The 25,691-nt window shown below is 41.4% G+C and overlaps 1 protein-coding gene across 3 annotated transcripts in view; it reads left to right on the top strand.

Moving 5' to 3' along the window:
• LOC129044629 (isoleucine--tRNA ligase, cytoplasmic) overlaps positions 1-18,036 on the top strand; it is an 82,060-nt gene extending 64,024 nt beyond the window's left edge. For all 3 annotated transcript variants that reach the window (XM_054502645.2, XM_063650260.1, XM_054502646.2), the window contains exons 31-34: positions 6,652-6,777; positions 10,994-11,137; positions 11,810-11,962; positions 17,490-18,036. In XM_054502645.2, coding sequence (XP_054358620.1) covers positions 6,652-6,777; positions 10,994-11,137; positions 11,810-11,962; positions 17,490-17,572 — 506 coding nt within the window. In that variant the 3' untranslated portion in view covers positions 17,573-18,036. The remainder of the gene's footprint in view (positions 1-6,651; positions 6,778-10,993; positions 11,138-11,809; positions 11,963-17,489) is intronic.
• Positions 18,037-25,691: the final 7,655 nt, after the last annotated feature.

The raw sequence follows: 25,691 nt of genomic DNA on the forward strand, positions 1-25,691 counted from the left end.
GGTCACTCCTGTAATCCCAGCACTTTGGGAGGCTGAGGCAGGCGGATCACAAGGTCAGGAGTTCAAGACCAGCCTGACCAACATGGTGAAACCCCATCTCTGCTAAAAATACAAAAATTAGCCGGGCATGGTGGCACGTGCCGGTAATCCTAGCTACTCAGGAAGCTGAGGCAGGAGAATTGCTTGAACCTGGGAGGCAGAGGTTGCGGTGAGCCAAGATCGCACCACTGCGCTCCAGCCTGGGTGACAGAGTGAGACTCCATCTCAAAAAAAAAAAAAAAAAAAATCAATGTAATTATTGTATTGTCAGACTAAAAGATTACATGACTATAGCAGTTGATTCAGAAAAAGCATTTGATCAAATTCAACACCCATTCATGATGAAAATCCTCACAAAAATAGGAAGAGGTGAGACCTTTGTAGACTGGATAATGAGCATTTTGCAAAAATCCTACAGCTACCATTATACCTAATGGGGAAAGCCTGAATTCTTTCTACCTAAAATCAGGAACAAGGCAATCACAACTCATATTCGACATTGTACTGGAAGTTCTAGCCAGTGGACCACGGCAAGAAAAGGAAATAAAAGTTTTGCAGATAAAGGAATAAAGCTGACAATAAAGCTGACTCTATAGAAAATCATAAGGAACGTACGTAAAAACACCTGAAAAAGTAAGCCAGGCTTGGCGGCTCACGCCTGTAATCCCACTTTGGGAGCTGAGGCAGGCAGATCACCTGAGGTCAGGAGTTCAAGACCAGCCTGGCCAACATGGTGAAACCCTGTCAAAAAAATATAACGAATTAGGCGTAATGGCGGTCACCTGTACTCCCAGCTACTCAGGAGGCTGAGGCAGGAGAATCACTTGAACCTGGGAAGCAGAGGTTGCAGTGAGCCAAGATTGCGCCATTGCACTCTAGTTTGGGCAACAAGAATGAAACTCCATCTCAAAAAAAAAAAAAAAGCTCCTATTGCCTGGTTTTAAGATGTGGCCTGGGATCACCATATTGATCTTCCCATGCCAGCTGCTCCCATGATGGTTGTGTGTTTATTTAGACCTGTGATGATGTCTCAGACAGTACATGGTTCCCTGAACTGCTTTGCAACTTCAGTGATGTTGTATGGCATTGAGCTGGTCCATCACTGCCAACCAACATCCTGGCTGTCTCAGGTTACCCTGTAGAAGGAATCAGATGGTCAGTGGTGTGTATCAGTAATGTAAACAAGAACAGTGTTCTTGTACAGAGGGCCAGCAGCATGAGCAGTGATAAGACAGGTAGGGCCTGTTTTCCCATCTACCAACTCCAGGACTGGCCATTCCTGGGTCAGTTGACCAGACACCTGGAAAGAAGAGCTCTCAGCTCCAAGATTATTTTCCTAGGAATAGCTTTAAATGCAGCCACAGCTTGGTCGTCTGCCTTAATATGATTTGTCCTGCTGAAAGCATTCATATTATGAGGGAAAAAACCATACAAATCATCGCTAAATCTGTTATTTTTAAATGTTTGGCCTTTTTCTGTACCCTTTGGATTCAAGCATTAATTGGGTTTCCAAAGTAATTGAATAGAAATCATATTGCTTATAAGAAAGACAAAAACTTTTGAGTCACAGGATGTAAGATAAACATAAAAAAATGAATTTCATTTCATACTAGCAATCTATACTAGCAATGAACAAGTGGGCAGTGAAATTAAAAGTGTGATATCATTTACAGTCACTTAAAAAAAGATGCTAGGCCAGGCGTGGTGGTTCACGCATGTATTCCCAACACTTTGGGAGGCTTAGGCGGGAGGATTACTTTAGCCCAGGAGTTCGAGACCAGCCTGGGCAACAAAGTGAGACCCCATCTCTACAAGAAATAAAAAACTAGGCAAGTGTGGTGGTGTTCGCCTTTAGTCCCAGCTACTTGGGAGGCTGAGGTCGGAGGACTGCTTGAGCCTAGGAGATGGAGGCTGCCGTGAGCCATGATCATGCCACTATACTCCAGCCTGGGCCACACAGTGAGCAAAAAAATATTCAGATGTAAACCTAATAAAACATGGAGGACTTGTATATTGAAAACTCCAAAATAGTGATGAAAAAAATCAGACAAAATCTAAGTAAGTGGAGAGACATGTGTATGGATTGGAAGATTCAATATAGTAAAAATGTCTCTTCTATCCTGCTGTGGTTTGAGTGTGTCCTCCAAAACTCAGGTTAAAATGTCGTTGCCATTGTGACGGCATCATGAATTAGTTAATTACTTCACAAGAGTTATGAGAATTCTTACCCAGTCCAATGGTGTGATCTTAACATCAGAAACCTGTACTTGTCAGAGTCCTTTCCATTGCATCTCCTCAAAGATGAAACACTTTAGATTCACAGTTGCTTACAATAGTTTTCAGGAAAGTACCAGAGTAAAACAATTAACTGTCGTTGGATGACAAGACTTTAAATGGCCGTGGTTAAATATCTGATGAGAGTTCATTATAATAATGTTGCAGTTGACAAGGAAGTTTAGTTATTTCTGTGGTATACAGCATTTTAAGGTAACTAGAATTGTGACTGATAACATTAGACCAGGTCTATCAGATTTCTAGGAATTTCACACAATTTCTGGAACACATTATTTGTACAAGTTAAAGAAGATTAAACATCATTTCTTATTTGACAGCGCTTCCCATGCAGATCTAACAAAGTCAAATAAGTCTAACTTGTTTACTATTTCTCTTCATAATGAAAGAAAATTCTCTTGAGATATTTCAGGGGGCCTCTGGAAGCTCCCAAAGTTAGCTCGAGGTCAGAAAGACTTAAGTTTAGAGTTTGATTTTGGGAAGCTAGTAAAAAATATCAAAGGCTTAAAACACTTGATTAATAGGATTGCAGGTCACTGAAACTACAGTCACTCGTTTAACCAAAGTGATAATTAAAAGTATTCAAAGGCAAATATAGAAAATTACACAGTTATAAAAAGACCTGAGCAGTTTTAATAGAGAGGACTCTGTTTCTCTGTTTTCTTTTCTGTAGAGACAGTGTCTCACTACACTGCCCAGGCTGGTCTTGAACTCCTGGACTCAAGCAATCCTCCTACCTCAGCCTCCCAAAGTGCTGGTATTATTAAGGCTTATTAATTTGATAATTTATAAATAAATTCATCCAGAACTTAGCCAGGTTGACCACACGTAAAATTCCTTTTCCAAGATTCCTCTTCCACAAACCTACTACAACTTTCTTATATCCATTCTGTTTTGGATTGAATTCTTCCTTCCTCACTGTGAAACAAGTCATTCTACTATAGGGCAAAAGTTAGTCTTTTTCTCTTAACGAACACACATCCTTCATACTTCATAGCTTCACCTTACCAAAACCATGTCTTTTCCTCACATACAGAGTCATTTCTCTTATTCTAGTTATAACTGTCACATCAGCATTCTATAGATTGGCAAATCTATGAATCAAATTTGTGGAAACATGTGATTCTTTGTAGTATAATTTATGTTCTGCTATTAATGCTTCAGTATTTTATTTGGAAAATATCTACATATCCAATGAATATTCATCATTTAAATTAACAAAACCCCAAAGCTGTAAATTACCAATGGGGAGCTATTTTTGAGTAGACATAACACAAACAAAGCTAGCTATCATTAAGTTATTTCTCTGTTAGCTACTTTTACAGTATGTGCATGTTCTGCAGTCTTCACAAAAACAAGAATCCTAAAAAGTTTAATAGATGAGGTTTTTTGTTTTATTGCTGCTCGAAAAACGTGAAGTAATGGATACTGGCACCCACTTGCATGTTGTTCATAGATTGAACTCATAGTTGTATAATTATAAATATCTAGTGGAGGTAACATAAACTTATTTGATAGTAAATCCTGGTAGGATTTAAAAGTTGTATATCTGCATTATATATTCTTACCCAAGTCACATGAACTTGAAAAGCATGTGTGTTGGTTTCTATATTGCTGAGAGAATACTTAATTTATGTGAAATGCTTATTTTTCTTTAAATCAATTAAATAGAAATCTTTTATGAATTAATTTTTGACCATACCATCTGGAGGTAGAAAAACAACTCATGGCTGGGTGCGGTGGCTCACGCCTGTAATCCTAGCCCTTTTGGAGGCCGATGCAGGCGGATCACCTGAGGTCAGGAGTTCAAGACCAGCCTGACTAACATGGAGAAACTCCATCTCTACTAAAAAAAAAAAAAAATACAAAATTAGCTGGGCATGGTGGCACATGTCTGTAATCCCAGCTACTCGAGAGGCTGAAGCAGGAGAATCGCTTGAACCTGGGAAGTGGAGGTTGCGGTGAGCCAAGATCGTGCCATTGCACTCCAGCCTGAACAACAAGAGCAAAACTCCGTCTCAAAAAAAAAAAAAGAAAAATAACACATATATGTAACATACCTACATGCACAGGCATGTATAAACATACAGATAAGCAGATTTCTTAGCTTTCATTTGAAAACTGTAGCCATGTGCTAGGTACTATAATATAAAACACACTAGTTTATGAAACAATAGCTGGATAAAAAGTATATTCCCAGCAGATGGAATAAATTAAGGTTACTTGCTTAGGTGGCCAAAGTGCTCTACTAGTATTTTTGGAAAAGTCTTAAGATTTTTCATTTAAACATTAAACAAAGAGTTTTAAAGCCTTGACACAAAACACTGTCCTTAAAAGGGAAAAGTGATACATTGAACTAAATGAAAATTTAGGTTTTGCTTTGAACATCCTATAAAAGGATGAAAGACAAGCTACAGACTGGGAGAAAATCTTTATAAAACAACATATTTGACAAAAGACATATCTAGAATACATAAAGATCTTTTAAATCTCAACAGTAAAGAAAAATCCAGTTAGAAAATGGGGGTAGAGATATCAACAGACATTTACCAAAGGGAATATACAAATGACAGAAATGTCCATGACAATATTTAACATCATTAGCCATTAGGAAAATTCAAGTTGAAATCACATTGAGGTCTTAATACACAGCTATCAGAATGACTAAAATTGCAAGTAGTGACAGCACCAAATGCTGCATCTCATACATTGCTGGTGAGAATATAGAATGGTATGACCACTCTGGAAAATAGTTCGGCAGTATCAGAAAACTAAATATGTGCTTTCTATAATGACTCAGCAGTTGCACTCCTAGGTGTTTATCCCAAAGAACTGAAAACTGTGTTCACCACCACATGAATGTATATAGTACTTATATTCATAATAGCACCAAACTATAGACAACCCAGATATTCTTCAGCAGATAAATGGCTAAGCAAACTGTGGTACATCCATATCATAGAACATTACACAGTAATAAAAAGGAACAACTATCAGCACAGCAACTTATTTTAATCCTTAGAAATTGATGCCAACTGAGGCCAGGCACAGTTGCTCATGCCTGTAATCCCAGCACTTTGGGAGGCGGAGGCAGGCAGATCACCTGAGGTCAGGAGTTTGAGACCAGCCTGGCTAACATGGTGAAATCCCGTCTCTACTGAAAAAATACAAAAATTAGCCAGGTGTGGTGGTGGGTGCTTGTAATCCCAGCTACTTGGGAGGTTGAAACACAAGACTCTCTTGAATCCAGGAGGCAGAGGTTGCAGTGAGCCGAAATCGCACTACTGCATTCTAGCCTGAGCGACAAAGCTAAACTCCATCTCAAAAAAAAAAAAAAGAAAAGAAATTGTTGCCAACTAAAAAAAGTCCGAAAAGGTTCCATACTGTATGATTGCATTTACATAACATGTTTTAAATGATAAAATTATAGAAATGGAGACTGTTGTTTGCCAGGGGTTAAGAAGGGAATGGGCCTGGAAGGGAATTGGGTATGGATATTAAAAGGCAACACGAGGATTCTCGTGGTGGCAGAACTACTCTCTATCTTAATGATGGTGATGGGTACAGGATTTTACACGAGTGATAAAATTGCATAGAACTAAACATACCCACATGTACACATGCCCTAATGAGTAAAAGTAAAACTGAGGCAATCTGAATAGGATCAGTGGATTGCATCAATGTCAGTATGCTGGTTGTGGTATATACTGTAGTTTTGTAAAATGTCACCATTAGGGGAAACTGGGTAAAGGGCCCGTGGTATCTCACTACGTGCATTTGGCTCTACAATTAACTCAAAATGTTCAAATATATTAATAAAGTAAATATCCGTACATGAATCTAAGGTGCAGAATAAATCAACATCAGGGGTCAGATAGTATTTTTAACCATCGTGACCTGTGGGGATATACATATGGCACAAAATGAAAAATGAGAATCATAAATAAGAATCATGAATACAAAGGTTTAAATCTAGAAAAAGATAAGAACAGATTGCCTGGTAGAGTTCTATGCCTGGACCATATCTACCAAGGATTGCCAAAACACATGCCAAGGATGGAGATATGTGTGTGTGTGTGTGTGTGTGTGTAGTGTATATATTGCATATGCACTATACATATATATATATATATATCTCCATTCTTGGTATGCTTTTATATATATATAATAAGCTATATATACACATATATATAGTGTATAGTTGGGGGAAAAGGAAAAAAATTAGGGCTTGAACCCCTTTGTATCCCTTTTCCTCCAAATGTAACATTTTCTTTTTAGTTTTATTTGTCTGATTGAGGTGTTATTTTTATGGCTTTTTAGGTGGAGTATTGCTCCTGGAAAATCCAAAAGGTGACAATAGGTTGGACCCTTTAAAGCTGAAGAGTGTTGTCACTAGCATTTTTGGTGTGAAAAATACAGAGCTGGCTGTCTTCCATGATGAAACAGGTATGTGGAAAGTGAGAGGAGCCTACGTCCTTTGACTCAAGATGGATTGGTGAAGGTCTTAATTTGCTGTCAGTTGTACTATACAACTTTTGCATTTTTCCTAACTCTCTTGAGTCAGGGCCCAACTCTTGAGCAGTGCCGGCCTGCAGTGTCTATTCATGCCTCCTCATTGTGTGATGTGACTGAAAACCCTGGGCTTAATGGTTCTAATCCTTCCCTCTCACCTGTTAGCTAGCTGGTGGACTTCAGGCTTCAGAGTCCTCCCTTGTGAGGTTGTTTTTGTTGTTGAGACAGGGTCTCACTCTGTCACCCATGCTGGAATACAGTGATGCAGTCATGGCTCACTGCACCCTCGGCCTCCTGGGCTCAAGTAATCCTCCTGCCTTGACCTCCCAAGTAACTGGGACTACAGGCATGCATCACCATGCTTGGCTAATTTTATTTAATTTTTTTTGGAGAGACCAAGTCAGTATATTGCCCAGTCTGGTCTTGAACCCAGGGCCTTAAGCAATCCCCCTGCCTTGGCCTCCCGAAGTGCCCAGATTCCCGGTGTGAGCTACCACACCCACCCGTGAGTTTTAACTTTATTAAACACAATGCCTGGATCTCACTAAGTCTGGATTCTCAATAAAGCAAACCTGAAAAATTTTTAAAGAATTATAGATGCATTCTCCCACTGTTACGTATTGAATTGTGACCTCTGAAAAAAAAAGATTATGTCCTAACCCCTTGTATCTCTAAATGTGACCTGTGGAAATAGGATTATCGCAGATGTAACTAGGATGAGGTCATACTGGAGTAGCGTGGGCCCCTAATCCAGTATGACTGTTGTCCTTATAAGAAGGTGGCCATGTAAAGACATAGAAACACACGGAGAAAATGCCATGTGGTGACAAAGGCAAAGATTGGAGTTACACACAGCTGCAAGCCAAGAAACAACCAAGATTGCCAGGAGCCTCTAGAAGCTAGGAAGAGGCAAAAAAGGATTCGCCTACAGGTTTCAGAGGGAGCATATCTGCCAACACTTTAATTTTGGACTTCTGACTTCCAGAACTTTGAGACAGTAAATTTCTTTTATTTTTATTCCCTAGCCCCCTGCAGTTTGTGGGACTTCACTATGGCAGCCTCAGAAAACTAATACTCATTTTATGAATCTGAATGCTCATTTTCAGAAGCTTTTAAATAACTTAAAAGAAGAAATGCAAATGGCCAACTAAGGAACAACTGGTGCATCTTAATGGTAATCAGGAACTTGCAAGATAGTACCACAGTGAGGTACTATTAACTGCCACCAGATTGGCAAAAACTAGAAGAATCTGGCAGACTCAAATGTTGTCAGGGATATTGCATAATGAGAACTCTCATTCACTGCTGGATTATGAATTGTTGGAACCACTGGAAAACTGTTTGCCATTCTATCTATTAAAGGTTGGATAGGAGAAGCAAAAGCAATGTGGGAGAAACCAAGTAAAAGTCTACAAGAAGGTAGCAAGTTAGAGGTCTGAGAAAAATCTCTAACCAGGTTCCACCAAGGTGGTGGGTAAGTCAGTGGAAAGCTGGATCTCTGCCTAAAGTCACGGTAGGATAAGAAGTAGAAAAGAGCAAAAACAGGCTAGAGTGCACATCTATCTGACCGCATCCGACACTGACAGGTGTCTTGCAGAAGAAACTGCTGCTACACTTTTCCAGAGAGTTGCACACATTCCTGGCCTGGAAGTTGGAAGAGCAGAGGCAGGAGCGTGGGCTGCTCACTGTCCCACTTAACCCAACAAGTCGGCAGATCCACAGCAACCTGAGAAAGCCAAGGGCACGGGCCCCATGTTAGCCTGTTTAGCATAATGACTGTTACTAAACTTCTACCTTCTAAATCCTGCGTAGATTTCTCTGTGATCAGGCCATTACCCAGAACCAGGTCAGACAGAGAACCTGGGAAATAGTTTTAGCTTAACTGCATTGACACAGGATGAAACCACCATAATTCACCCCATTGTGATCTTGACATCTATACATGGCTCTTTAAACCATATTTAACTTCCAAATAAAGACCCTAGTAGATTTAAAAAAAAAAAAAAAAAATCACACTTTTAACTCTTTCTTGTACCGCTTCAAAGATGCTAACTTCATTACCCAAAACAAGACAGAAAGTTACCTTATCCTTCTTTGGGTGATGTTGATTTCTCTTCTAGCTGAGCCATACCTCCCCCTTTTGCTGTTCTTTAACTTCACTGAAGTATAAGGTTAACCCGTTAAAATATTTCATGTTATATGGTAAGGAAATAAGAGAGTGGAAAAATAAGAATTGGCTAATATATATTAATACATAATGCCACACTTCATTTGCTGAAAAATGGGTTCTCTGCTCAGAAGCAATGCTATGTGGAATGCTGTGTTGGTGAATAAGACATTCTCTACCTCCATGGATGGTGGGTTTGCCAGAAGCATGGGTGACAGTGGCAAATCCATGTCCAAAAGGAGTGTGTGTTCCAGTAAGACCAAAGCACTGCCTTTTCCCATAATGGAAACAGTGCAGTACAACCAAGCTGCCATCGGGAGTCTGGCTTGTCTTTCCTAGCAATAACGCTGTATCGAAAGCTCAAGTAATGGTTCCCGCTGTTGGTAAGTGGGATACACAGTAGGAGCTGTAGCAAAATCAGCCTTAGGGAGTGGAAGTAATGTTGTGGAGCCCGTGGTTATTCTTCCTCCCAGCCTGGGTGGCCCCTTTGTTATCAATCGATTGGGCAAGGGCAGAAGTGGCTGGCGGCAGAATAGACCACGTCCACTGATTATTATTATTATTATTTATTTTATTTTATTTTATTTTATTTTTGAGACAGGGTCTCACTCTATCACTCAGGCTGGAGTGCAGTGGCTCAATCATAGTTCAGTGTAACCTCAAACTTCTGGGCTCAAGCAATCCTCCCGCCTCAGCCTCCAAAGTAACTAGGAGTCAGACACACGCCACCATGCCTGGCTAATTCTTTTCTTTTTTGTAGAGAGGAGGTCTTGCTGTATTGCCCAGGCTCAATCTCCTGGCCTCAAGCAGTCCTCCCTTTTCTGCGTCCCAGAGTGATGGGATTACAGGTGTGAGCCACTGTGCCCAGCCTCACCCATTTTTAGATCCTCATTCATAGTCTGCCCATTTGTAGAGATCTGTCCACATACCTCTTGCCCTAACTTCCTTGTCACCAGTTTTCTAATTCTGTTCTTTGAGTCCCTGGCTGTTCTCGTTTAGTCCAGCTGTTGGCCGGTCTCCATGAATCAGTGTAGATCTACTCCTAGCTATTTCTGCTGAGCAAAATGACCAGCCGGCTGCACTGAATGAAGCTGTGCCCATTGGGAGGATTTCCACCTATCACTATTCTTCAGGGCTACCCAGAGTCAGAACAGGGCCATTAAGACTGTAATTGTCTACTTTGGGTGGTACAGTGTTATTGTGCAGTAAAGCCCTACACAGCAAGCCCTAAAATGTTTTCTTTCTCTGCCAGCCAGTCCTGGAAGACTTCCTACAAGGCAACACCTGTGGTTGACAGAAGAGACCATGTGGGCCTAGGCTGAGCATGAGCATCTAGCCACTGGTGCAGCAGGTTCCTTGTTCCCTGAGCCAGTGCCCCAGCCTAGTCTCATACCTACCAATTCCACTCAATATTTGGAGGCTGCCCTGTGGGCCTATCCTGTATCACAACCATTACCAGTCATCTGCCTGTGCATGCATCCCCAAGCAACGTTTAATGTTCTCTAAATGAAATTACACTGCATATGTTCTGTGTATCATGCTTTTTTTCACATCTGCTCCTGAGTCAAATAACATCTTCTGACTGTAATTAGCATTTTTTAATGTAAATTTTTCATGGTGAAGCTTGAGATTCTGATATAGGAGGAAATTTTAAGAGGAGCTGTATTATACAGAGAAAATACTAAAGTAGAGAAAACAATTTGCCCTATATTTCAGATTATGAATATTATGATGTTTGTTTTGCAACATTAAGATTTCCTACCATTACATGTCATTAAAGGTTGGTTTTATAGAAAAGGCAATGTCTTTTGATAAACAGAAATTAAGTGGAAAGCATTCTCGTAAAAAGATACATGATAGTTACACTTGATCTTAGCCAAAAGGCCGAGAAGCGATATACATGATAGTTAAATAGGAAAAATTGAATGACTTCAGTTTTGAATTGTTCATTAACCCTGAAAGAATTGTTGTTGTTATTTTTAGAAATACAAAACCAAACTGACTTACTGAGTCTTAGTGGAAAAACACTTTGTGTGACTGCGGGATCGGCTCCCTCTCTGATCAACAGTTCTAGTACTCTTCTTTGTCAGTATATCAACCTACAGCTCCTGAATGCAGAGCCACAAGGTATGTGCCTCCCCACAGCAGGCAGACTGTGGGGTGCTGGGCATTGAGGTTGTCTTTAATATTCAAATATGTGTGTATTTCTAGTCGGCTTCAAAGTATTGCTTTAAAGTGTGGGCTCTCATGCTACTTTGGGGAGCAACCACAGGCTTTTCTTTTGGTGTGTTATAGAGACCCTCATCCATCTGGCGTGGTTAGGAAATGAAAAAATTGGTTAGGTAAAAATTACAACTAAATTGTTTGAGTTCCAAAACATTTTAATCTCAAATTTTACTTTCTTTTCTGAGGAAAAATGTTCTGAAAACTTGTGTACCTCCATGCCTTAATCAACAGACTAGATTGATAGTGATTATTTTCCTGATATTTTAGGATCCTCATTGTGCACATTGGTACTGAAGTCTTCGCGCTCCTCACTTGACTGTGTACTGAGTATCTGCTCCCCAAGCTGCTGGGCTTTTATATAAGTTTTTTTTTTTTTTTCTTTTTCCCCTTCCCCTTCACCTCTATGAAATGTTCAGAGCTGTTTCTGCATGGACTGCATCTTCAGCGGTCACACTCATGCTGCTGGACGCACTGCTGGCCTCAGCACTGCCTGTTAGAGCTGTCTGCAGTGGCCACCTCTTTTGGAGATAGTGAACTCTCGAGATTTAATCCAGTTTGTTCTTTCTTCCACAGAGTGTTTAATGGGGACAGTGGGCACTCTCCTGCTTGAAAACCCACTTGGGCAGAATGGACTCACCCACCAAGGTCTTCTGTATGAAGCAGCCAAGGTGTTTGGCCTTCGGAGCAGGAAGTTAAAGCTGTTTCTGAATGAGACCCAAACACAAGGTAAGGAGATTGTGGACCGTAAGTTTTTTATTTTTGTTGAAAGTAGATTTTGATGCCATTAACCATTTGTAGCATATACTTGTAAGATAGTACTATTGTTATCCTGTTTTGTTATTCTTTCCCCAGAAATTTACCACAATATAATTTTCTTTTCTTTTCTTTTTTGAGGCTGAGTCTCACTTTGTCTCCCAGGCTGGAGTGCAATGGCACGATCTTGGCTTACTGCAGCCTCCGCCTCCTGGGTTCAGGCCTGAGGCTTCAACCCAGGAACAAGGATTCTCCTGCCTCAGCCTCCGGAGTAGCTGGAACTATGGGCACCTGCCACCACGGCTGGCTCATTTTTGGAGTTTTAGTAGAGATGGGGTTTCACCATGTTGGCCAGGCTGGTCTCAAACTCCTGACCTCAGGTGATCTGCCCGCCTCAGCCTCCCAAAGTGTTGGGATTACAGGCGTGAGCCACGACGCCCGGTCAATAATATAATTTTTTAATAGCAATTAAAAGTATAATTACTTTTTGCTAAATCAAAAAACTACATTGGTATGTTATTAAAAATACATGCTTCTAGGTAAATCAGCATATTTGCTGACCCTAAAATTGTTCTTTCCCCCAAAAGTCAAAATTATCACAGGGTTGTAAAATAGCCTGAAGGAAACTTACAGCTGACATTATACCTCCCTTTACAGTTTATAAAACATGCTTACCTGCATTTTCTCCTTGAGACACGTAACACTGTGAAGAGCTAGGTCATCAGTTGACATATTCCACATTCTATTATCTAGAAAATAGAAATTAAGGATGGCGACTTGCACTTACTTGCTGGTGTCAGGCAGCTTATTTTCTCCTCCTCCCGTTTTCCCACTTAGCACTATTCACTTCTGAGATTTCAGCTTCTGTGGCTGCTCTGTCAACTTCTCTGTTGACATCCTCACCCTACCCTCTGAGTTTCGTTCTGTAATCCTGCTACACATCAGACATGTTCACTTTAATATTGCTGCCACTGCAATCACTTCCCCAGACAGCTTCCCTTTGTGGGATCTGTTTTTTTCTGTTTATACCCATTCTTGACATCTCAATTCAAGACTTTTACCATCCCATCCTCTTATTTGTAACACCTGATAGCCTGGGATTTATTGGGCTTTCTGTGTCAGTATTTGTGTCTTTCGGCACTTGTGGAAAATTGCCAGAATTATCTTGTCCAACTTACCTCTTATTCATTCTCTTTGGTATTCTCTCCTTCTGACACCTTGTTTAGACATATTTTAGATGGACTTTCTCACTCTATCCTACCTCTAATTCTCTTTTCCTATTTTCCCTCCTTTTGTCCTTAAATACTACATTCTGGATAATTTTGGCTTTTTTATCTTACCCTTGTTCCTCTGCAGGTAAGGTGCTTCTTTTCTCTGCTTCCTTGAAGATTTTCCCTTTGTCTTTTACTTTCTGCAGTTTATGATTTCCCTAGGTGTACATTTTTAGGTATAAGGCAGTCTTTATTTCTGCTACAGTGTTTTGTGTTTTTTTTTGTTTGTTTGTTTGTTTGTTTTTTGAGACTTGGTCTTGTTCTGTCATGCAGGCTGCAGTGCAGTAGCTCAATCACAGCTCACTGCAGCCTCAAACTCCTGGGTTCCAGCGATCCTCCCACCTCAGCCTCCCTAGCTAGGACTACAGGCACGCACCACCATGCCCAGCTAATTTTAAAATTTTTTTGTAGGGACAGGGTCTCGCTATAAGGTCGAGGCTGGTCTTGAACGCCTGCCTTCAAGTGATCCTCCCACCTTGGCCTCCCAAAGCGTTGGGATTACAAGTGTGAACACCCTGCCTAATTTCTACCATTTTCATTCTATTCGTGTTTTTTTTGTTTTTTGTTTTTTGAGACAGAGTTTCACTCTTGTTGCCCAGGCTGGAGTGCAGTGGCACAATATCCCAGCTCATTGCAATCTCCACCTCCTGGGTTCAAGTGATTCTCCTGCCTCAGCCTCCCGAGTAGCTGGAATTACAGGCATGTGCCACCATGCGCAAATTTTTGTAATTTTAGTAGAGACAGGGTTTCACCATGTTGGCCAGGCTGGTCTCGAACTCCTGACCTCAGGTGATCCACCCACTTGGGCCTCCCAAAGTGCTGGGATTACAGGGGTGAGCCACCGCACCCAGACCATTCTATTCTTTCTTAGAGTTTCCATCTTTCTGTTTACATTGCCCATCTGCTCTGCTTGTTCTGTTACGTTTCTGTTGAAGCGCAGTTTTAAGAAGCATCTGTCTAGTTCCTTGGAGACACTGTCAACCCAGACACACTTTAAACTCAATCATTTTGGACCATAGGGAGAATGTTAAGAAAGCTGTGACTGGGTAGGCGTGGTGGCTCACTGCTGTAATCCCAGCACTTTGGGAGGCTGAGGTGGGCGGCGTTCAAGACCAGCCTGGCCAATATGGTGAAACCCCGTCTCTACTAAAATTAGCTGGACGTGGTGGCACATGCCTGTAATCCCAGCTACTTGGGAGGCTGAGGCAGGAGAATCTCTTCAACCTGGGAGGCAGAGGTTGCAGTGCGCTGAGATTGCATCACTGCACTCCAGCATGGGCGACAAGAGTTAAACTCCGTCTCAAAAAAAAAAAAGCTATGACATTCCCAGTCATACACAAAGGCCAGGAGTTGTGATGGAGACAGGATCTGTCTATCCCTACTCCAAAACAAAGCTAAGTGAGGTGATTCTCTCTGTATTGGTTTCTGTGGCTGCTGCAACAAATTTCCACAAATGGGATGGCTCAAGTCATCTCACAGCTCTGGAGGCCAGACACTGAAATTAGGGTGTCAGAAAGGCCACAGTCTCTCTGAAGGCTCTGTGGGAGAATTCCTTATTTACTTCTTCTAGCTTCTGGTGGCACCAGGCATCCCTTGACTTGTGGCCACATCACTTCAGTCTCTGACTCTGTGGTCACATTGCCTCCTCTTCTATTTCCTCTTTTTCCAAATAAAGTTACATTCACAGCTCCTGGGAATTTAGAACCTGGGCATATCTTTGGAAGGCCATTATTAACCGATTACATTCTCTTCACTTTTTCTCTTGTGGTGAAGGAACTTACTCAAATTAACCCTTTTGCTATGGGTTTCTTATTTGAAGTTCCAGTTTCTTCAGCAGAGATTTGTTGGACTTCCCGGTTTGTATATACCGGAGGCTTTTCTTTCCCTGCTTTCCTAGCTCTTCAGTGCCAAAAGCGTTAAGCCACCAGACCCTGTGGGAGTCATTATTTTTGGCCTCTGTGTAATTCTCCCGTTTTCTTCCTGTGCAGCTTTTTTTTTTTTAATTTAGTTGCATGTCATACTTTTTGATGTTAAATACTAAAGTTCTATTTTTTCTTGGATTCCTCTTTCCCTCCCTGGGTTTATTTTCAGTGACTCTCCTTTGTCATTTTCCCTCTCATCTCATCATTGGGCCTCATCATCCATCAAAGTCACCAGTCTGCAGTCTGTACTCTTCACCAGAGCTATCTTCATGAACATTCCTGCCTCAATTTTGTTCCCTTGCTTAGAGCCCCCAAAGCTCCTTATTCTCTTATGCTTCAGAATCTTCCCTTCCACACAAGATCCTTCCTGCTCTGGGCCTTCCCTGTCTTGCTAATTCTGTCCATGAGTCTTTCATTCTACCAAAGGCTTTTTTCACTCTCCCTCGAACACACTTGGCTCTTTCATTGTGGTATGGTAGTAAAGATCATCTAATAATGTAGCTTTCTATTTTGATAAGCTTAGATAAAACTTTAGAGATAATTCTTAACTCTTCTTGTCCCTCAAATCCATTGGTCACCAAGTACTGTTGTGCAGTGGAGCTGAAGATGACATTTATCTCTCACTTGTTCTTGCAAGCAAATGCAGTGGCATGATTGAACCTGGTCAGGGTAGAATCGTGCCTGTGTGAATTATGTATTTATAATACTACCTGCAATTCACAGAACCATTCTTAACCTATGCTGCCTTTCTCTGTATTCTCTTTACTCTGTGACGTTAGTTAGGCAAAAGTTTAGCGGGTGAGAGCTTTTAAATGTTTAGTGATTTATCTAAGATTACCACAAAGTTGGAACTTTTTCTAATTCAGTGTCTTTCCAATCTAGTATCTATAGCTTCGTTTTCATTATGCCTTTTCTCTCAGAATTGTCTTTCATAAAGTATCAATAACTTGGTAAATTAGAAGAGCCACAAAATGTTGACCATTTTAGAAACCTTAGATGTCTTCTTGCTTGCTCCACTAAACTCTAAACATCATCTCCAGTTCCTGTAATTATCTATTAAGGAAGTAGCTTTGAAAGTATTCTCACATCTAGGATTGCCTGCGAGGTAGGACAAGAGCTATTTTTAAAGGAAGCTCATCTGTTTGCTTTAAATTCAGATCTGACTAGAAGCAAAATGCTCCACAGTAGGTAGATAACTTTAAATTTTCTTTTTTTTGTTTTTGAGTTGTATATTCAGTATATTTTAATCAATTGCATTTTGGTTATATTTTTGGATGCTCAGAGTTTTCGTCATTGGCCATATTGGATCCTGTATTCTTTAACATGATCCTTTGTCTTTGGTAAATTCTTGCTTTCTCACGTAGCAACATGTCGTAGGCTTATTATGTACTTTTACTTCTCCAGACCTAGAATATAGCTGTTCTTCAAATTATAGAGAATCGTATTTTGAAACCACATATCTGGGGTACTGAGTTGGCACAGCCTCTAGGCTTTTTTTGTAGACATAGGAAGTGTCTGTGTATGAGGAAAAATAACCATCTTGGCAGTACCCAGAGTTAGCCTAACTGTGAAGTGATGGCATAGTCCTCCAGAAGGCTCCAGGAGTCTGCCCAAAATCTAACTCCACCTGCAAGGAGTGAGGATTCTACTCAGGAAAAGATCCACACAAGACCCCCATCACTGCTGGCACCAACTGCAAGTTCCAGGGATTTTCCTAAACCACCCTCAGGTTCAGTAACCTGCTAGGAGGACTCAGACTCACTGAAAGGTATTACACTCATGGTTTGAATTAGGGTAGGGAAAGGATACACATTAGAACCAGCGAGAGTGAGTGAGAGAGAGAGAGACCCTGGAGTCATGGATAATGTTTCTTTCTCTCATCCTTTACATCTGACAACACAGAGACTATATTACCAACCAGGGAAGCTCACTCGAGCCTTGGTGTCCAGTTTCTGTTGAGGTTTCTTTCTGTAGGCATGATTGCTGTCTTTCTCAACTGATATACCATGTGACCCAAAGTCCCCATCCTAAATCATATACTTGGTCTTTCTGTCGTGGCCAGCACTACCCTGAATCGTCTCATTAGCAACAACTGTCAGGTTTGGTGAACATACCCACCATGAGAAACAAAGACTCCTACTAGGAAGTTCCAAGGATTTAGAGGTTCACCTCAGGAGCTGAGACAAAAGGCAGAACTCTTAGGATAAGGCCAAATTCCTTACTACACAAGCAGTTAACGTTTTTTTAAATATTCACCCCCAAGAGGTAAAATACTGATTTTTTTTCAACTTTTTCTTTCCATTCTAGAAATTACAGAAGACATCCCCGTGAAGACTTTGAATATGAAGACTGTGTATGTTTCTGTATTACCAACAACAGCAGACTTCTAGCATGTACTTATCAATGTTGTTCGGTCAGCCCTTCCCTAATTACACCCATCCCCTACACATACGTGCACATAGACACACACATGAACACACTGAAGATATTTCCTTCAGGTGCGTGTAAAATATGCTGCTTGGATTGAAATTCAAATGGGATTGATTAGTCAAGTAACTTGAGACTCACAGTAATCTTCACACTTAACCTTAGACACCTATGCAGTCATGTTGGGAGCAGGTTACAATGTTACTTCAGCCCACAGTTTATTTCTATACTTGAGTTCTTAAGTACAAAAGGTAGAAGTGATTTAAATGGCATGATATATATATCATTTTCTGGCCTTTTAAAATTTATTTGAGACCTTGATGAAATGGACGTATTATATATTTCTGCCACCTGGATTTTTCTGGATAATTTGATGGAATATTTTAAGTTTCAGTAAATCAGAACAATAAACAAACTCAGATATAAATGTGTTGAAAGTAATTCATTCTCCCATAGATAAATGAAACTTGAAATGTGTAATCTTTGAAGAACATAAAAACTTCATGGTGGTTTCTTATTAAGACAGTGGACTAGACATCTAATAAAACTTCTTTCCAAAATCCCGGGTGATAATTTGAGTCCTCAGAGAAGCAGATGACATGACAAAGTTAGATGTGCAAGAATTTATTAGAGGAAACATAAATGGAGGATAAACGGGAGATGGAGCAAGCGTAGGTCGAGAGAGCCTTCAGACTGCAGTGTGGGTCTGACACCTGTAAAAAGAGAAAACGAAGATTGATTAGCAAAAACTTAGACTGCAGTGCAACTCTAAGATGAAGTCTTGGTCAGGCCAATCGAGAGTTCCCAAGCAAGAATTCCTTTTAGTAGAGTTCAGAATTGGGCAGAAATAGCCTGGCTTTGTTCCTCTGACTTCCTCAAGTCAGTGTCTGGGAGGAGACCAAGGGGAGCCTGGCCTTCGCACAAATGCCTTGATGGATCTGAAAGTACCAACTACACTCCTCATGTCAGATTCTTTTGAAGGGAGATCTGAATGATACATCCCTATGGCTGCTACAACAGATGCATTCACACAAAAACCCACAAGTTGGAGAAAATAGAGGAAACAACCAGAACTTGAGGAATTGGAAAGCAGATAGACGGTGTTAACTAACTTGGTAGACCCAGGAAACCCCAATTCTAAATCAATGGAGAAACTAATAAACTTAATTACATTTCAGAATTCACAGCACCAGTTACCTCTGGGATGAAAGGTGGAAGAGGCACAGAAATAGGGACGATCGCATGAACACTGGGAAGCCTTATAGCTTCTCCCATTTCCACGTTGCTAAGCAACTTTATTCCCCCCACAGTTGGCATCTGGAAGGTAAAAATTGACTGGTTGGTAGAAGTCAGAGTGAATGGAAGACAAGAGTACTTGTAAGCCTGGAGGATTCCTAAAACCAACCCTCAGGTTAGATAATTTGCTAGAAAGACTCAGAACTCAATGAAAGTTATTGTATTTGTGGTTACAGTTAATTACAGGGAAATGTTAAAGATCAAAATCAGCCAAAGGAAGAGGAAAGGGCAGAGCCCGGGAGAAGTACCAAACACAGCTCTTGTCCTGTCTCTCTGAAGTCAGAAAGCATTACTCTACTGGCATCAGTGTGTGACAGTATGCACAGAGTATTGCCAGCCAGGGAAGCTCACCCAAGCCTTGGAACCCAGAGTGTTTATTGAGGCTGCTTTACATATCCATGATTGATTGTCCATGTGGTTAATCGCAGTCTCTAGGTCAGCTGCTCATGCATGACCCAAAACCTCCACCCAAAATCACATTGTTGCCATTTCTGATGTGTTGTACTCCCCCCACCATAAGACTGTATAGATTTGTCCCACCCCAGCCATAAATCATACTGTCAAGGCTATTCAGTATGATTCAAGATCCCCAGGTAAACAGAGGCATTCCTATGTAGCATAACATCCAAGGGCAAGGCCAAATTCCTTTATACAGAGTACTGTACTGGAAACAACATTAAGTGGCTTTTATATATACTGTCCGCTATACCAAAGAAGAATATAAAAGATTGACACCAAGTATTGGCTGGGAAAAAGGCTCACTCTGAACAATTAACTTTTAAGTTGAGAAGTCCCACCCATACTCAGGTCAGTGTTTTAGCCCCCAACTCTTATTCATGAGACTTCCATCTAGAATTACGAGAGATCTAGTGAAAGCCTCTAATCCAAAACCAAAAGAGAATACCAAAGCAACTTTGAGGAATCAAGCAATGCAGTGAGAAGAAAATTCCCCCTGCCAAATGTGTTAATATCCTTAGAGTTATAAGATACTACATCTATAAAATAACAGAATGCTACAAAACATGAAAATCTCAGAGGAGAAAAAAATGTTCCTGTTAATATAAGACTTAATAGAAAAGAAAAAAAATCATTGGAAAATAGTGTGAAATTTTCCAGGCACTAGATTAACAATAAATATTTAAGGTGGGAGAAAAGAGATATTATACATAAGTTAGAGTCCAGGAGTTCCAGTATCCAAATTGTAGGAATTCCAGAAAGAAGAAAAATAAGGTCAGAAAATTATAATTAATGTAAACAAATTTTGCAGAACCTACAGCCAGATGGAAAGATATCTTTGGCCGGACGCGGTGGCTCATTCCTGTAATCCCAGCACTTTGGGAGGCCGAGGCGGATGGATCACGAGGTCAGGAGATGGAGACCATCCTGGCTAACAAGGTGAAACCTCGTCTCCACTAAAAATACGAAACATTTAGCCGGGTGTGATGGCAGGCGCCTATAGTCCCAGCTACTCGGGAGGCTGGGGCAGGAGAATGGCCTGAACCTGGGAGGCGGAGCTTGCAGTGAGCTGAGGTCACGCCACTGCACTCCAGCCTGGGTGACAGAGCGTGACTCTGCCTCAAAAAAACAAAAAAAAATCTTCAAATGTCTAGCACAATGCATGAAAATAGACTCACTTCCAAGGCACATAACAGAAATTTCAGAACATAAAGAGAAGACTAAGATTCTAGAAAGAAAAAAGCAAAAGGGATATACAAAAGATTAGCAATTAGTAAGGATTTTTGTTTTCAACCTCGGGGAGCACAGAACAATTTAGTAAGGATTTTATTTCTCAGCAACACAGTAAGAAGAGAATCTCCCCCAATTCTTTGGGGAAAGTTTTCTAACTATATTCTACCCAACCAAATTATCAAACAAGTATGAAGGTAGTATAAAGACATTTTCAGACATGAGTTAGGTCTCAAAAAAAAATTATCTCCCATGTACTCTTTCTCAGGGAGTTATTGGTAGTGTACTCTACCAAGCTGCAGCAACCCCACTGAGGTCGTGGTTCCTAAAACCATTCTCCCATGAAGGGAACTAGGTTTCCCTGGGAAAAAAATGGCTGATTCTAGAGCTGGAGCTGGGAATGTACGAGATGAGTCTGGAACATCTTGTAGTAACAGAAAGTAAAGTGATCAAAAAACAGTGGTGAGTGACATCAGCAAGATGGCAAAATATTAATAGTAAGCCCTGCCGGGCATGGTGGCTCACACCTGTAATCCCAGCACTTTGGGAGGCCAAGGTGGTGGATCACGAGGTCAGGAGTTTGAGACTAGCATGGCCAACATGGTGAAACCCCATCTCTACTAAAAATACAAAAATTAGCCGGGCATGGTGGCACATGCCTGTAATCCCAGCTACTCAGGAGGCTGAGGCAGGAGAATCGCTTGAACCCGGGAGGCAGAGGTTACAGTGAGTCGAGGTTGCGCCACTGCACTCCAGCCTGGGTGACAGAGCAAGATTCCATCTCAAAAAATAAAAAAATAAAACAAGCCCCAGGCCCTCATTCTCCCATAGAGACACTGACTTAACAATATATGAACCAAATTGCCTTTGTGAGAATTTTTCAGAAATCAGTTTAAAAGTTGCAGTACCCTAGATGAACATAGAAGCAAGAAGAGCTGATTTGAAACAGGTGAGAAAGTCCATTACATTTGCATACCATAGGTTCTCCCAGTACCAAGCACAGTGCAGCACAACCTGGAGATACCTCCCACTTGCACCTTCCTTCTCAAGAGGGAAAGAGTAGAGTGGAATGTATGTCCCATGTTCTGGCTTATAGTGGGGCTGACCAAAGGACTGATTTCTGTTCATGTGACTCAGAGCACTGACAGGAACAGTGTCATACTTTGGATGACTAGGGGCTGCTGAGAACAAATGTGAGAGCTATAACCTTGTTACAGCACTGCAGGAACTAGTATCATAAACAGATACCAAGGGGAGCAAGAAATTATGAGTTCCTTAAAAAGACACAGGGGCAAACCTCTTTAGGAAATTGCACAGACAAACCCAGAGAAGATACATCCCTAGAAAAGATTCAAGAGGTCCCCAAGATCTCCAGCTAAACTAATTTGTAATGCTGTTCCTTTTTACAAAGCCAGTCTATAAAGGCTAAGAGAGATGGCTGTTTTTTCAGATGCCCAAATCTCGACAAAAGATTAGCAGGTGGCCGGACACAATGGCTCATGCCTGTAATCCCAGCACTTTGGGAGACCAAGGCAGGAGGATCACTTGAATCCAGGAGTTCAAGACCAGCCTGGGCAACACAGAGAGACCTCATCTTTACAAATAATTTAAAAAATTAGCCAGCTGTGGTGGTGCATGCCTGTTATCCCAGCTACTGGGGAGGCTGAAGCAGGAGAATTGCCTGAGCCCAGGAGTTTGAGGCTGAAGTGAGCCGTGATCAAGCCACTGCACCCCAGCCCAGACCCTGTCTTTAAAAAAAAAAAAAAAAAAAAAAAAGGCTGGGTGTGGTGGTTCATGCCTATAATCCCAACACTTTGGGAGGCCAAGGCGGGCAGATCACCTGAAGTCAGAAGTTCGAGACCAGCCTGGCCAACATGGTGAAACCCCGTCTGTACTAAAAATACAAAAATTAGCTGGACGTGGTGGAGGGCGCCTGTAATCCCAGCTACTCTAGAGGCTGAGGCAAGAGAATCTCTTGAACCCAGGAGGCGGAGGTTGCAGTGAGCCAAGATCGCACCATTGCACTCCAGCTTTGGGGACAAGAGCGAAACTCTGTCTCAAAAAAAAAAAAATCACAAGGCATACCATGAAACAGGGAAACATGGCCCTATCAAAGGAACAAATAAATCTCTAGAAAGTAACTCTAAAGAAATGGAGATCACCAGGCAAAGTGGCTCAACACCTCTAATCCCAGCACTTTGGGAGACTGAGGAGGGAGGATCACTTGAGCCCAGGAGTTCAAGACTAGCCTGGGCAACATAGACCCTGTCTCTAGAAAAAATAATAAAATAAATAATAAAATAATAAAATACAATTAGCTGGATATGGTAGCATGTGCCTGTAGTCCCCACTACTTACTTGGGAGACCGAGGCAGGTGGATAACCTGAGCCTGGGAGGTCGAGCTGCAATGAGCCATGATTATGCCACTGCACTCCAGCCCGGGTGACACATTAAGACCATGTGTCAAAAAAAAAAAAAGAAAAGAAAAAAAAAAAGAAATGATGGAGATCTATGAGTTGTCTGACAGAATTCAAAGTAATCATCTTAAAGATGTTCAGTGAGCTACAAAAAACACATAAAATCAGGAAAACAATATATGCACAAACAAAGTGAGATCAATAAACTATAATAATGTAAGATGTTAGTGATAAGATAAACTGCATGTGAGTGTATCAGCTGTATTTGCATCTTTTTTATAAATCTGAAGATATAAAAATTCATTTTTAATAAGTGTCACGAACTGAAATTAAAAACCTATTGTAGGCTGGGCACAGTGGCTCACGCCTATAATCCCAGCACTTTGGGAGGCCGAGGCGGGCAGATCATGAGGTCAAGAGATCGAAACCATCCTGGCCAACATGGTGAAACCCTGTCTCTACTAAAAATACAAAAATTAGCCAGGCATGGTGGCGCACACCTGTAGTCCCAGCTACTGGGGAGGCTGAGGCAGGAGAATTGCTTGAGCCCGGGAGGTGGAGGTTGCACTGAGCCAGGATCGCACCACTGCACTCCAGCCTGACAACAGAGCGAGACTCCATCTCAAAAAAAAAAAAAAAAAAACCTATTGTAATAGTATCCTAAAATACGGAATACTCAGAGATAAATTTGACCACAGATGTATAGTGCTTGTATATTGAAAGCTACTAAACATTGCTTAGAGATAATAAAACCTGTAGGCCGGGCACAGTGGCTCACACTTGTCATCCCAGCACTTTGGGAGGCCAGGCAGGTGGATCACAAGGTCAGGAGTTCAAGACCAGCCTGGCCAACATGGTGAAATGCCATCTGTACTTAAAAATACAAAAAAATTAGCCAGGCGTGGTGGCAGGTGCCTGTAATCCCAGCTACTCAGGAGGCTGAGGCAGAGAATAGTTTGATGCCAGGAGGCAGAGGTTGCAGTGAGCTGAGATCACATCACTGCACTCCAACTTGTGTGACAGGGCAAGATTCTGTCTCAAAAAAGAAAAGAAAAAAATAAAGCCCATATAAATGGAAGAGAGAAATAATGTTTGTATTAGTTAGCTAAGATTGCCATAACAAAATACCACAGACTGGGTGGCTTGAACAACAGAAATTTATTTCTTTACATTTCTAGAGGATGGAAGTCCAAGATCAAGGTGTCAGCAGGTTTGGTTTCTCCTGAGGCCTCTTTCCTTGACATTATCTGCTGGCCATCTTCTCAGTGTGTCCACATACGGCCTTTTCTGTGATTGGTTCCTGAGTAAAGTAATGCTATAATGGTCTCATGGTTAACTGTCTCTTAACACAGCTGCTAAAAGTGGATTCTGTATTCCCTCAGCCTGTCAACTTAACCAGGACTCCATAGTGCCACTGGGAATTTTGGTTCATGAGAAGAGCTTATTTATTTACTTCTAGCAGTGTCACCATCAGCTAAAGATAAAATATGTTCCTGATGGCAAAGCTCACACAAACATAATTTAATACTTTCCCACAACCCACTCCAATTGCCCATCAATTCTTTAGCCCCATAAAGCCCTTCCAGCTCTCCCTGAATGCTGCTCCAGGGTGGATGCCCTCATAGGGGTCTTCTGGTCCTCTCTTAGATATTCATGTGCAGGTGGCCTGTCTGAGGAGGGCCTGAGTTGGTCAGTCTGTGCTGGAAGCTCCACCTCAGGCCTCTGCTTATGGTCTTAGTTATTTGCTCTCACAAGCCTGTTCTTGCTCATCAGACCTCCTGTGAAAAGCTCTGCTGAATGAGACAGCACATTGCTCTATTAAATGAGAATGTAAATGACAGCTACCTCATTAGAAGAAGTGGGGCTGGGTGGCATGGTTTATGCCTGTAATCCCAGCACTTTGGGAGGCCAAGGGGAGAGGATCACTTGAGCCCAGGAGTTCAAGACCAGCCTGGGCAACATAGCAAGATCCCATCTCTACAGAAAATTTCAAAAATCAAAAAGACTGTCATGCAGCTCAAGGTCACGATCTGAAATGAAACAAACAAAAGTCTATCCGCAAATCTAAAGCCATCTTCTTTTAGAATTTAACACTTTACTGTTGTTACAGATTGTATATAACCCTTATGTATAAATGTTGGTTACACTTTTTGCTGTTTTACTTTAGGTTTTTCTCTTGCTGGTTGTATTAGTCTGTTCTCACATTGCTGTAAAGAACTACCTGAGGCTGGGTGCAGTGGCTCACGCCTGTCATCCTACCATTTTGGGAGGCTGAGGCAAGCGGATTGTCTGAGTTCAGGAGTTTGAGACCAGCCTGGGCAGCATGGTGAAACCCTGTCTCTACTAAAATACAAAAAATTAGCTGGGTGTGGTGGTGTGTGCCTGTATGTAGTCCCAGCTACTCGGGAGGCTGAGGAATGAGAATCACTTGAACCTAGGAGGTGGAGGTTGCAGTGAGCCGAGATTGCGCCACTGCACTCCAGCCTGGGCAACAGAGAGAGACCCTGTCTCAAAAAAAAAAAAAACCTACCTGAGACTGGACTGTTTATTGAAAGAAGTTTAATTGACTCAGTTCCACAGGCTGTATAGGAGGCATGGCTGGGGAGGGCTCAGGAAATTTACAATCATGGCCGAAGGTGAAGGGGAAGCAAGCACATCTTCACATGGTGACGGGAGAGAGAA

Source organism: Pongo pygmaeus, chromosome 13 (assembly GCF_028885625.2).
Source record: "Pongo pygmaeus isolate AG05252 chromosome 13, NHGRI_mPonPyg2-v2.0_pri, whole genome shotgun sequence".
Classification (NCBI taxonomy): Eukaryota; Metazoa; Chordata; class Mammalia; order Primates; family Hominidae; genus Pongo; species Pongo pygmaeus.